Below are 12019 nucleotides of genomic sequence, written 5' to 3'. Positions count from 1 at the left end.
GCTGAGGGACAGCGCCCAGGCCAGACCCACCCCCCCCAAAAAATAAATAAATAAAAGAAATGTAGCACAAAGATTTACAATGAATTTTGGAAAATACATTTATTCAAAGCTATTGCAGCAGTCTACATGAAAGGCTGCTTCCTTTCCCAGGGTGGTTAATTCAGCCAGTGCTGCCCTCCGCATGTTGTCCCAGCTTGCCAGTGGGCCACTCCTGGGCCTCTCTAGTGAGCCAAGGCATCTCTGCTGCATTCTCTTCATCCACTGTGGTGTTTGCATGGGGCTCAGGGGTGTCTGGGTGTGAAGCTTCCTGAGAGGGGAGTGCATTTCCCAGTGGCTCTGTGTTCCTATGTGAAATTCTTTCTTGTCCCCAGGTCACGGAGCTGTTGGATGTCTCCATGGAGCTGGGCTGCTTCCTGGCTGGAGCACTTGTCTCCTCTCAAGGCCACATGGTCACTGAGGAGGTCATAGCTTACATTGAACCCATCCGAGACTTCCTGGCCATCATTTTCTTCACGTCCATAGGTATGGCTCTCACGATTTAACAGTATCTGTTAAGTATTTGCAGAATAGTTCTGTTGTGTTTGTAAATGTAGTTTTTTCCACATTTGGAGAAATGTTATTTATAATGAAGGAAAAGTGGACAGAAGGTGGCATGAATTGGCTAATGGCTACTCATGCTCCCTCTGTGCATATATGTAAGATTAAAGATGACTGAGTGACCTTCAGGGGGCCCAGCTGCATCCTTGCGTGCCAGCGCCACCCCACACATTATAGGCTCAGTGGGTCCTCAGTCATGTCACAGTGTGAAGCCTCCTGTGGCTGGTGTGGTACAGTGACCTGAGCTTGGGAGCTATGTGGGCTTCTGACACCCTCTCATGAAAGTGACCTCTCTTGTGGAACCTTGTTGTCTGAAATGTTCATGCACTCTTGGGAAGACTAGAACACTGAAAACTGGTTCTGAGATTTGCGTAAGAATGTGAAGGGTCCTACACTGCATGTTGTTCCTGAGGGAAAGTCACATGATTGGGAGGCCCAGCATCTTCTTAGAGGTGAAACAAAATGTTTTACCAGTCAGTTCAGTAATCTGGGTTGATCTTGCACAGGGAGTCAGCCAAGCACTGGGTGGCCTGTGGACAGAGCCTCTGACACTTGGCTGGCTGTCTTTATCCTCCGAGATCCCTTTGAACTTCTCTCTGTATTGTAGCTTTGCCCCGTAACTATCAGCCAGTGGCCTGGGCAAGCCTGCCAGCTGTAACTCCTTGACCTCTTCCTCCCACTGGGTAACTACCCTCTTTTGGCAGGGTCTTATGAAAGTGATTTGATTAGGTTAGGCTCATCCATGTCTATCACATTCTTCCAGATCCCTGCCTAACAAGTCACCCTCTGGCCAACTGGGTGTCACTGAATACCTCAACATGGGCTTTAAACAGGAGTACTTGCTTCATTATTTTCAAATTAAGGTGCTTGCTCTCTGTTAGCATAATAATTGTATATACCTTTTGTAAGGTCCACCCTAGGAAGGCAGAGCAGACTCTACCCTCCTCTTGGTTAAATCTCTGCCCAGTACCTGTGTCACCTAGGTAACCCACACACTCACCCCCCCCTCCATGAGGTCATATCTACATCCCATGAGGTCATATCCACATCCCATGTGGCCACACCTTCTTCTGCCCCCAGCCTTGATAAGTTGTGGCCCAGCTGTCATTCAACCCTTTTATTCCTGCTGCGTAAGCTTCCAACTTGACCAGAGGCAGTCTGCAAATAAACCTTTTCCTTTGCCTGAATACCATGTGCTGCTCTCTTTCCTTTGCTGCCAATTTAGTTTACCTAACACTTGCTTTGTGGGGTTTTTTGGTGTTTTTTTTTTTTTTTTTATTGTTGGTCGTGGTAGTGGTGGTCTGGGGCTTGAACTCAGGGCCTATATTCTGTCTCTGAGCTCTTTTGCTCAAGGCTAGCACTCTACCATTTTGAGCCACAGCTACACTTCCAGTTTTTGAGCCATCAACTAGAGATAAGAGTCTCACAGAGGGGGCTGGGAATGTGGCTTAGTGGTAGAGTGCTTGCCTAGCATGCATGAAGCCCTGGGTTTGATTCCTCAGTGCCACATACACAGAAAAGCCAGAAGTGGCTCTGTGGCTCTGTGGCTCAAGTGGTAGAGTGCTACCCTTGAGTAAAAGAAGCTCAGGGACAGTGCTCGGGCCCTGAGTTCAAGCCCCAGGACTGGCCAAAAAAAAGAGTCTCACAGAGACTTTTCTGCCTGGGCTGGCTTCAAAATACAATCCTCAGATCTTATTCTCCAAGTAGCTAGGATTACAGGCATGAACTACCAGTGCTCAGCTTGATTTGGTTCTCTCTCTCTGTCTCTCTTTTTTTTTTTTTTTGGTCAGTCTTGGGGTTTGAATCTGGGCCTGGGCACTATCCCTCAGCTCTTCATCTCAAGGTGAGTGCTCTACCCCTTGAGTTACAGCAGCACTTCTGGTTTCCTGGTGGTTAATTGGAGATAAGAGTCTCATGGCCTTCACTGTACAGGCTGGCTTTGAACTGTGATTGTCAGATCTCAGCGTACTGAGTAGCTAGGATTATAGGCATGAGCCACTGGTACCTGGCGTGCTTTGGTTCTTTATATTAAGTAGTTTAAGGGAACTAAAGTTAATTCCTCTGAGAAACTGCATGGCCATTCTCCCATATATTCCAGGACAGTCTTTTTGTCTTGAGCTTGAAGTGGCATGAAATGATGTACATTTGGCTCAAGACACAATTGTGTATAAGGTGAGGAGGAAGTGGATGGACACAGTTCTTTTGTTGTTTTTTTGTTTGGTGTTTTGTTTTTTGCGTTTTTTTTGTTTTTGTTTTTGTTTTTGCCAGTCTGGGCTTGAACTCTGGCAGTGAACAGTTTCATGGATGTTCTTGCCCCAGCTGGCTTTGAACCGTGATTCTCAGATCTCAGTCTTCTGAGTAGCTTGGATTACAGGCCTAGCCACTGGCTTCTTGCAGAGTATCCTATTTTAACAGGTCATTCACTGGCCCGTCCTACAACAATCCCTATACCTGCTGAAAACTACGTTGGGATTGGGGAGTCAGAGGATGGTCCAGCACCAAAAACTGCTCACATATGGGTGGGCTTGGGTGTTTCAGAGAAGTAATTGACTTCAACAGCATGAGACACATGGAACCATTTTTAGGCCCTCATGCAGAAGGTTTTTATGCCAAAGGCATCCCCAGGAGGCTCCTGGAAAGAGAAAGCGGCCCCACAGTGCTGAGGCCAGGCGGTTAGACTGGACAGATGCACCATGGGCATTGAGGGTCCACTGGGAGTTGTCCTCAATCCTGTTGTCACTCAGTGACGTGGACCTTGACCTCCACAGGCCAATAGTGGACCCAGGGTTGTGCAGGCAGCAAAGGCAGTAGGATGCATCAGATTTTGGAGTAGGTAAGGGGCAGGTGCCTGCCACTGCAGAGTGAGTAGGAATGCTCGTCAGTAGTTGCATAGAGTTGTGGCATGGCTGCTTAGCCTCACATTTTGTAGGTAAGCCGTCTCAGCCCAGCAAGGGCCAAGGAGCCAAGAGGCATGGGGTATTATGGGAGAAGGAAGGGCTTCTAGGAACATCTGGAGATGGGAACATCTAGACCAGATACCTGCTCCAGGGCATCCCAAAGGAGATAAGGGGGCAGACTTGACTGGAGGAGCAGCCAGGCTGGAAGCTTTCAGACATACTTCTTGGATTCCCTCAGCGCCTCCCGTGCTGTGGAGAAAATTGCTGTGCCTGGCCAGACTATGGGCTAGAAACTAAGGAAGCAGAGTCCCCAGATACCCACAGGGCAAGACCCTTGTGTCCCACCTGAGGACTCTGGTTGTTGCAGGATAGGATTGATGTCACCATGTGTCAAAGGAACCCAGTTCCTTATGAACTGGGTTCAGTTATGCCTGCATGGACAGGGATAGCACAGAAACTTCTAAATACATCAGTAAGGAAATAAGGGACTGGAGAATACTAGGGCTGATTAGTCCACAGAAAGCTCTAGGAGCTCCATCACAGGGCTTACCACAGTATGGCAAGGGAGACAGTAGATCTGTGGAGATTGTGGGGTGACAGTCTGGTGGCATAAAACCCCAAGAACATGTACCTAGGAGGGCCGTGGTGGCAGTGAGGAGGTCTGAGGTAGGAGCTTGAGAGAGGCCTGGGCCACACTACTTGAGGACCCACACGGCTGCCTGAGGAGCGCTGGCCATGCAGGTACACATGGGTGGAATCCCAGGGAGGATGCAGATGTGTCTAGGAAGGAAAGGAGCACTTTCACATTTGTGTTTGAGTGAACAGAGGCAGGTGGTCTGTGAATGGCTGAAAGTCAGCACATCTGTGAAGTTTTCAATCCTAAAGTCAGGCATTTTTGATAGTGGGAGGTCTCCCGGTCCCCAGTGCTTCCCTTAAAATTAAGGCCTAGGGGAGCCTAGTTTGCCAACCAGCAGGTGTCTGTGTCTTTGTCCTGGTAGCACAGCAGTCTAGGAGGAACACGGAGCAGAAAAATGTCGGGGGAAGACATTCATTCCTGGAATGTGAGCTGCATGAGAAGGGGGTGGGACTGGCCTAGATGTAGAGCTGGTCCTGCCCCTCCACCATGGCTGCTGTACACAGGACTGGTCTAATGTAGAGCCACTGCTGCCCCTCCGCCACAGCTGCTGTGCACCGGACTCTTGTAACTTGTTGGAGGAGGTGGGCTGCTGGCTTGAACTTTCCTCTCACTGGGATAGAGAGATAGTTTTGCCTGTGTTTTAGTTTGATTCTTGTACAGAAGGTTTAATGAGCACACTAAAACTATGCATTGCAATTGTTGTGTCGTGGCTGGAGCCAGCTGACTTGCCCCTCTGTCTCCTGCAGGGCTTCACGTGTTCCCTACCTTTGTGATATATGAGCTGACTGTACTGGTGTTCCTCACTCTGTCGGTGGTGATCATGAAGGTATGATATTTTCTCCCTTTCACTTATGTCTGGTAAAACCGATGCCATGTTCAAGTTTTACACATTACACAGGCCACATCCCACTGGACCTTATATCTAGCAGTGCTGCTACGTGTCTTTAAGAGCCTGGGATTCACCCTGCTCACTGGTCTGCCTCCCAGGGAAGCCCTCTGCCTGGACGGACCAGGGGGCAGACCTCAGCCTGGAATGGGTGTCAGGATGCATTATCCCTGTCCAGGATTGGAGTGTGTTGAGGTTGGGAATTGCCAGCACCTGGGGGAGGGCACATTCTGGATTCTGACATGAGTCCTCTGGGTTTCTGGAATAGCCCACGCCTTCCTCTGACAGATGAGTGTTAATGAGCATGGAAACTGAGTGAGCATTTTCAGTGTCTGGTTCTCCCTGACCACAGACTACTGAATCTCCTTCTTGTCAGCATCACCAGCTAGCTTTCTGGATCCCAGATCTGATAATTGCTGCATAACCCCACCAGCAAGACAAGTACATCTCTCTCTTATCAAAAGAATTTCCATCTTGAATGTTACTTAATATTTAATGCTATTCAGAGAAAGTTTTTTTTTTGGGTGGGGGGTCAGGTCGTGGGGCCTGAACTCTGGGCCTGGGCGCTGTCCCTCAGCTCTTCAGCTCAAGGCTAGCGCTCTACCACTTGAGCCACAGCACCACTTCCAGCTTTTTTTTTTCTTTTTGCTTATGTGGTGCTGAGGAATCGAACCCAGGGCCTCATGCATGCAAGGCAAGCGCTCTACCACTGAGCCAACTTCCCAGCCCGAAAGTTTGTTTTTTGTCAGTGAATCCAGACCTTTTATTTTGCCTTCTATGTAGATTTAACTTAGCCTGGATTTACTTCCTGCTTTCTGAGTATCTGAAGTAGCTCTGGATTGACTTTTTTTTTTCCAGATAACACATTTTCTGTGTAGATTCTCTGTTCTGCTATGTTTAATTTAGTCTTATCTGGGTTTTATTCTTGACCACTTAATGTGATAGACCACTCTTGCAGTTTGTTTTGGCAGTTCTGGTCTTGTCACTGATCCTGCCAAAGAGCAGCCAGTACATCAAGTGGATCGTCTCTGCAGGGCTGGCCCAGGTCAGTGAGTTCTCTTTTGTCCTGGGAAGCCGAGCCCGAAGAGCAGGCATCATCTCCCGGGAGGTGAGTATCCGCCCTCTGACAGAGGCACTGGCTCTGGGGAGCATCCAGAGCAAAGACTGAACACTCCTCACCTCAGCTGTGAGTTAGCAGCTCTTTTGTGCTCTTGGTTTGTGTTCCTAGGCAGCGCCTTGCTGGCCTAGGCTAGAAGCTGGTACCTTAAAAGATAGTTTTTCAGGTGAGAGTTACTAGTTAATACTGTTAATACCTTGTACAATAGTGATAATTGAATGATATTTCCTGTGAAAGGAAGAAAACTCAACTTTTAGCTTGCGTAGTAATAACATCTAAGAAATCTAAACCAGGCCTCCCTAAAACTGCCATCAAAGCACTGGGAAGCACTTGAAAGCACTCAGAACTCAAATCACTGTCTCTCTTGTCTTGTGAGTATGGGCATTTTGCTGTCAGAGTTCAGGAGAAGGCTTGTGAAAGAGATATGTGCAAAGCTGTGTTGTAGTCAGCATTACAGTGAGCCCTATAGAGCTACCATCTAGTGAGTAGTCTCTAGGCTTTTGCTCTGTGGTTCATTAAAGCTGACCAGCTTTCCATTTGCTGTCATTTGTAGGTTTATCCTACTCTACTTGTTTGCTTTCCTATGAGTGTACTTTTGACATGCCTTCAAAAGAGGGGTTCTAGGGCCGGGCACCGGTGGCTCACACCTGTAATCCTAGATACTCAGGAGGCTGAGATCTGAGGATAGTGGCTCAAAGCCAGCCCGGGCAGGAAAGTCTGTGAGACTCTTATTTCCAAAAACCACTAGAAAACCGCAAGTGGCGCTGTGGCTTAAGTGGTAGAGCGCTTGCCTTGAGCTAAAGAGTACAGGGACAGCGCCCAAGCCCAGAGTTCAAGCCCCACTACTGACCAAAAAAAAAAAAAAAAAGAGGGATTCTAGTTTACAAGCATACCTCCTAATACCCAATGAGACCATGGATGACCCTCACACCTGGGCACACATGCCCTTAATGCTCAGCCTGTCCTAGGTAGGCCTACTTCCTCCCACCCAGTGAGGACTGCTGCACCTCTGCCTGAGCAGGTGTACCTCCTCCTGCTCACTGTGACAAGGCTCCAGTCATGTGTCTCAGGTGTACTCCTTACACTAGGTGTGACCACACTTAGCCTCCTCTTCCTGCTCACTGTGACCAGGCGCTGTTTACATGTCGCAGGTATACCTCCTTATACTGAGTGTGACCACACTTAGCCTCCTACTTGCACCCGTGTTGTGGAGAGCTGCAATCACAAGATGTGTGCCAAGACCAGAAAGACGGTCAAGCCTCTGACAGGACAGGGTGACGGCTGCCTCCCAAGTGAGTCCTGACAGCCTCACCTCGCCTCCCAGGAGCCTTGCCTCTGAGATGGAGGAACACAACGAGGCTGTGTCCTTGTGTTTGCCTGCTTTTATAGAATACTTTTGTCATGTTTTAGAATATTCCAGAGTAATTTATTTGCAGTCAATTGATTATATGCAGTAGAATTGTAACACTGCATTTTACAAATCGCCTTGACTATTTTGCCTGGATGTGCCTTTTTTTCTGAAATTATTAACTTTCTATTGTTAATTCATCAGTTCATAGTTTTTGGTAAAAGGCCTTTTTTATTTATTGTACAACTTAGAATTATAATCTGTTCATCTAATATTTGTTATTAAACATACCTGCAATAGGAGATTTTAATTTTGGCAATGAGTTGGAAGCTTACTTTGGATGCTCAAAGTCCATGTTTTTTAGGTCAGAAAACTATCTTACGATGTTTGTTTCCTATAGCTATTTTAAATAAAGCACTTTAATGTCTATTTCTATCAGGTATATTACTCAAAATATTTGATTTTTGAATGACAAGAAAATACAATCTTTAATAAAGACTACAATCGGTATGTTTATTTGAAATTTATGAGAATCTGATTTGGTTTGGTTTGGTTTGAAAAAATGGCTATTGTAACTAATGCTGCAGTGAAAATTGGCATAAAATACCAAACATATAAATATATGTATGTGAATATGTTACATTGTTTATATTGTATTCCTGGAGTAAATCCCAAATAGTCATTGTCTAATGAAGGGTATGAATCTACAAATCCTGAAATCCAATGAACAACATACAGCATAAACTCAGAGGTCTATACTAAGACACAAATAAAATTCAAAAGACAAAAGCAAAAATGGAATCATGAAGTCACAGAGGTGATTTGTCTCTTACCAGCAACACCTGATACGGACAGCTAGTTTCTTACAAGTGGCAGAAAACAATGGGATGGCAGACTTGAAGTTGTAGGGAAAACAAAGCAACAAGACCTTGCTGGTCAAGAATGTGTACGTGTGTGCGCATGCATGCGCCAGTTCTGGTGCTCCAACTCAAGCTCTTGTACTCACTCAGCTTTGTTTTATTCCCTACCACTTTTATGCCCTACCACTTGCACCATGCCTCCAGTTCTGGCTTTTTTAAGGTTAATTGGAGGTAAGAGTCTTTCAGATTTGCCTAGCCTGGTGTATGGGGGGGTGGGGGGCGCGTGCACTCACGTGCACGCATGTATACATACATTGGTCCTAGGGCTTGAAATCTGGGCCTTGATTCTGTCTCTGAGTTTCTTTTACTCAAGGCTATTAACCACTTGAACCACAGGTCCACTTTTTTTTTTTTTTTTTGCTAGTTTAGTGGAGATTATAGAGTCTCATACACTGTCCTGGCTGGGCTGGCTTTGAACTGCAATCCTTAGATCTGTCACCTGAATAGCTAGGATTATAGGTGTGAGCCACTGGTGACCAGTTTGTCTAGACTATTTTTAAAGTGATCCTCAGATATCAGCTTCTTGGTAGCTAGGATGGCAGCCAACTTGATCACAATTTTTGTTTTTTTGTATGTGTACTAGTCCTGGGGCTTGAACTTAGGGTCTGGGTTCTGTTACTGAACTTTTGTGCTTAACACTAGCACTCTACCCACTTCTGGCTTTTATGGTAGTTAATTGGAGATGAGAATTTCACAACTCTCCTGCCCTGTTGGCTTTAAGTCATGATCCTCAATCTCAGCATCCTAAGTAACTAGAATTATAGGTGTGAGCCACCAGTACTCAAGTTGATTACAAATTTTTTTTTTTTTTTTTTTTTTTTTGGGTCTGGTCGTGGGGCCTGAACTCTGGGCCTGGGCGCTGTCCCTCAGCTCTTCAGCTCAAGGCTAGCAGTCTACCACTTGAGCCACAGCGCCACTTCCGGCTTTTTTCTTTTTGCTTATGTGGTGCTGAGGAATCGAACCCAGGGCCTCAGGCATGCAAGGCAAGCACTCTACCACTGAGCCACCTTCCCAGCCCCTTGATTACAAATTTTATGTCTGATAAAACTACTCTTCAAAAATAAGACAGACATAGCCAGGTGCCACTGGCTCACGCCTGTAATCCTAGCTACTCAGGAGGCTGAGATCTGAGGATCACAGTTCAAAATCAGCCCAGGCAAGGAAAGTCCGTGAGACTCTTATCTCCAATAAACTACTAGAAAACTGGAATTGGCGCTGTAGCTCAAGCGTAGAGTGCTCACTTTGAGCTGAAGAGCTGAGGATAGCGCCCAAGCCCAGAGTTCAAGCCCCACTACCAACCAAAAAAAAAAAAGACAAGCCTGGCACTGGTGGCTTGTCTGTTATCCTAGCTTCTCAGTTGACTTGAGATCTGAGGATCATGGTTCAAGGCCAGCCCACGCATAAAAGTCTGTGACACTCTGGAAATGGAGCTGTGGCTTAAAGTGGTAGAGTGCTAACCTTGAGCAAAAGAACTCAGGGACAGAGCCCAGGCCTTGAGTTAAAGCCCCACAACCAACAACAAAATAAAAAGGCTGAGAGTGGTGGCAAATGCTGGATTCCCAGCTACACAGGAGGCAGACAAAAGAGGATCGTGGTCTAAGGTCAGCTCCAGATAAAGGCAAGAGCCTATCTGAAAAGCAAACTAAAACAGAAAAGAGGTGGGGTCTTTTTTATTTTATTTTTTCTCTCTCTCAGACTATAGAGGGCAATCATGAAGCCCTGGGTTAAAACCTCTATACAATCAATAAGATGGTAGGACATTTCAAATTAAACAAATTGTAGTAGTTTGTTCCCACTAGATCTGCCCTAGAAGAAATGTTCAAGGCAGTCCTTCATTTTAAGATAGGACAGTAGATAATAGTCGCATAAAGAAATAGCCATTCCCAGGCTGGGAAGGTGGCTCAGTGGTAGAGCGCTTGCCTTGCATGCCTGAAGCACCACATAAGCAAAAAGAAAAAAGCTGGAAGTGGCGCTGTGGCTCAAGTGATAGAGCGCTAGCCTTGAGCAGAGGGACAGCGCCGCGCCTAGGCCCAGAGTTCAGGCCTCACAACCGGACCCAGAAAAAACAAATAGCCATTCCCAAGAAATCAACATGTCAAGTATATGAACAAATAAAAAGGCCAAATGTATTGTTTCTGGTTTATAACTAATTTTTATATGAAAAATGCATAAATGAATGTTATAAATGAGCAAAAATATATAAAAATGAAATGGACTAAACTCAATCAAAAATATATATTGTCAGAATGATAAGTAGGTTTCATGTATATGCTACCTACAAAAGACACTTTAGATCTGTGGGCATATCAGCTAAAAGGGAAAGGATGGGAAAGCATGCAAATAGTCAATGAAAAAGAGCAGAAGGCCGGGCGCTGGTGGCTCACGCCTGTAATCCTAGCTACTCAGGAGGCTGAGATCTGAGGATCACGGTTCAAAGCCAGCCCGGGCAGGAGAGACCGTGAGACTCCTATCTCCAATAAACCACCAGAAAACCGGAAGTGGCGCTGTAGCTCAAGTGGTAGAGCGCTTGCCTTGAGCTGAAGAGCTGAGGGACAGTGCCCAGGCCCAGAGTTCAAGCCCCACGACCGACAAAAAAAAAAAAAGAAAAAGAGCAGAAGTGGTTCTACTCATATCCAGCAGAACAGATCTTAAGTAAGAGTGTCATAAAAGACAAGGACATTATAAAAAAAAAGGTTGATTGTGGGGCTGGGATGTGGCTCAGTGGTAGAGTGCTTGCCTAGCATGCATGAAGCTCCAGGTTTGATTCCTCAGTACCACATACACAGAAAAAGCCAGTAGTGGTGCTGTGGCTCAAGTGGTAGAGTGCTAGTCTTGAGCTGAAGAGCCCAGGAACAGCGCCCAGGCCCAGAGTTCAAGCTCCTGACTGACAAGAAAAGAAAAAAAAAAAATCGTTAAAACGATCCAGTTAACCAGGCGCTTGTGGCTCACGCTTGTAATCTTTAGCTACTCAGGATGCTGAGATCTGAGGATGGCAGTTCAAAGCCAGCTGGGGCAGGAACGTCCATGACACTCTTACCTCCAATTAACCACTAGAAAACCGGAAGTGGCACTGTGGCTCAAGGGTAGAGTACTTGCCTTGAGCTGAAGAGCTCAGGGACAGCACCCAGGCTCAGAGTTCAAGACCCACCACCAACCAAAAAGAAAAAAAAAAGTCCAGTTAACCAAGAACATATGTGTGTGTGTGCACAAACATCAGAGCTTCTAAATATAGCCATGAAGAGGGAGAGAAATATCTCCACAGTAATAAGAATTTTCAGTGCCTATTTTAGATATTGGATAGAACCAGGCAGCAGATCAGAGCCCTGGACCTAACAAGCTGGTATAGAACGGTTCTCATAATGGCAGCAGAAAACACATTCTGAAGTTACAGAACAGAGTCACTAGAGCCGTCCTACACTCTGTGAGAAGACATACTAAAGAAACTTACTTGAGCTAGGTGCCAGTGTCTCATGACTATGATACTCAGGAGGCTGAGATCTGAGGATCGTGATTCAAAGCCACCTGGGCAGGAAAGTTCAAGACCTTTATTTCCAATTAGTCACCAGAAGTGGTGCTGTGAGAACTAGCATTGTGGGGAAAGGCTCAGGGACAGTGCC

The 12019-nt window shown here is 46.2% G+C and overlaps 1 protein-coding gene across 2 annotated transcripts in view; it reads left to right on the top strand.

Annotated features, from left to right (window-relative positions):
* Positions 1-8278, top strand: part of LOC138817623 (transmembrane and coiled-coil domain-containing protein 3) — a 41610-nt gene extending 33332 nt beyond the window's left edge. For both annotated transcript variants that reach the window (XM_070008094.1, XM_070008092.1), the window contains exons 10-13: positions 372-522; positions 4878-4957; positions 5976-6125; positions 7286-8278. In XM_070008094.1, the coding sequence (XP_069864195.1) occupies positions 372-522; positions 4878-4957; positions 5976-6125; positions 7286-7399 (495 nt within the window). In that variant the 3' untranslated portion in view covers positions 7400-8278. The remainder of the gene's footprint in view (positions 1-371; positions 523-4877; positions 4958-5975; positions 6126-7285) is intronic.
* Positions 8279-12019: the final 3741 nt, after the last annotated feature.

The sequence above is a fragment of the Dipodomys merriami genome, unplaced genomic scaffold (assembly GCF_024711535.1).
Source record: "Dipodomys merriami isolate MVZ:Mamm:240054 unplaced genomic scaffold, mDipMer1.0.p SCAF_70, whole genome shotgun sequence".
NCBI classification, from domain to species: domain Eukaryota; kingdom Metazoa; phylum Chordata; class Mammalia; order Rodentia; family Heteromyidae; genus Dipodomys; species Dipodomys merriami.
Note: the sequence above shows the minus strand (reverse complement) of the source record. Positions and strands in the feature narration are given on the sequence as shown.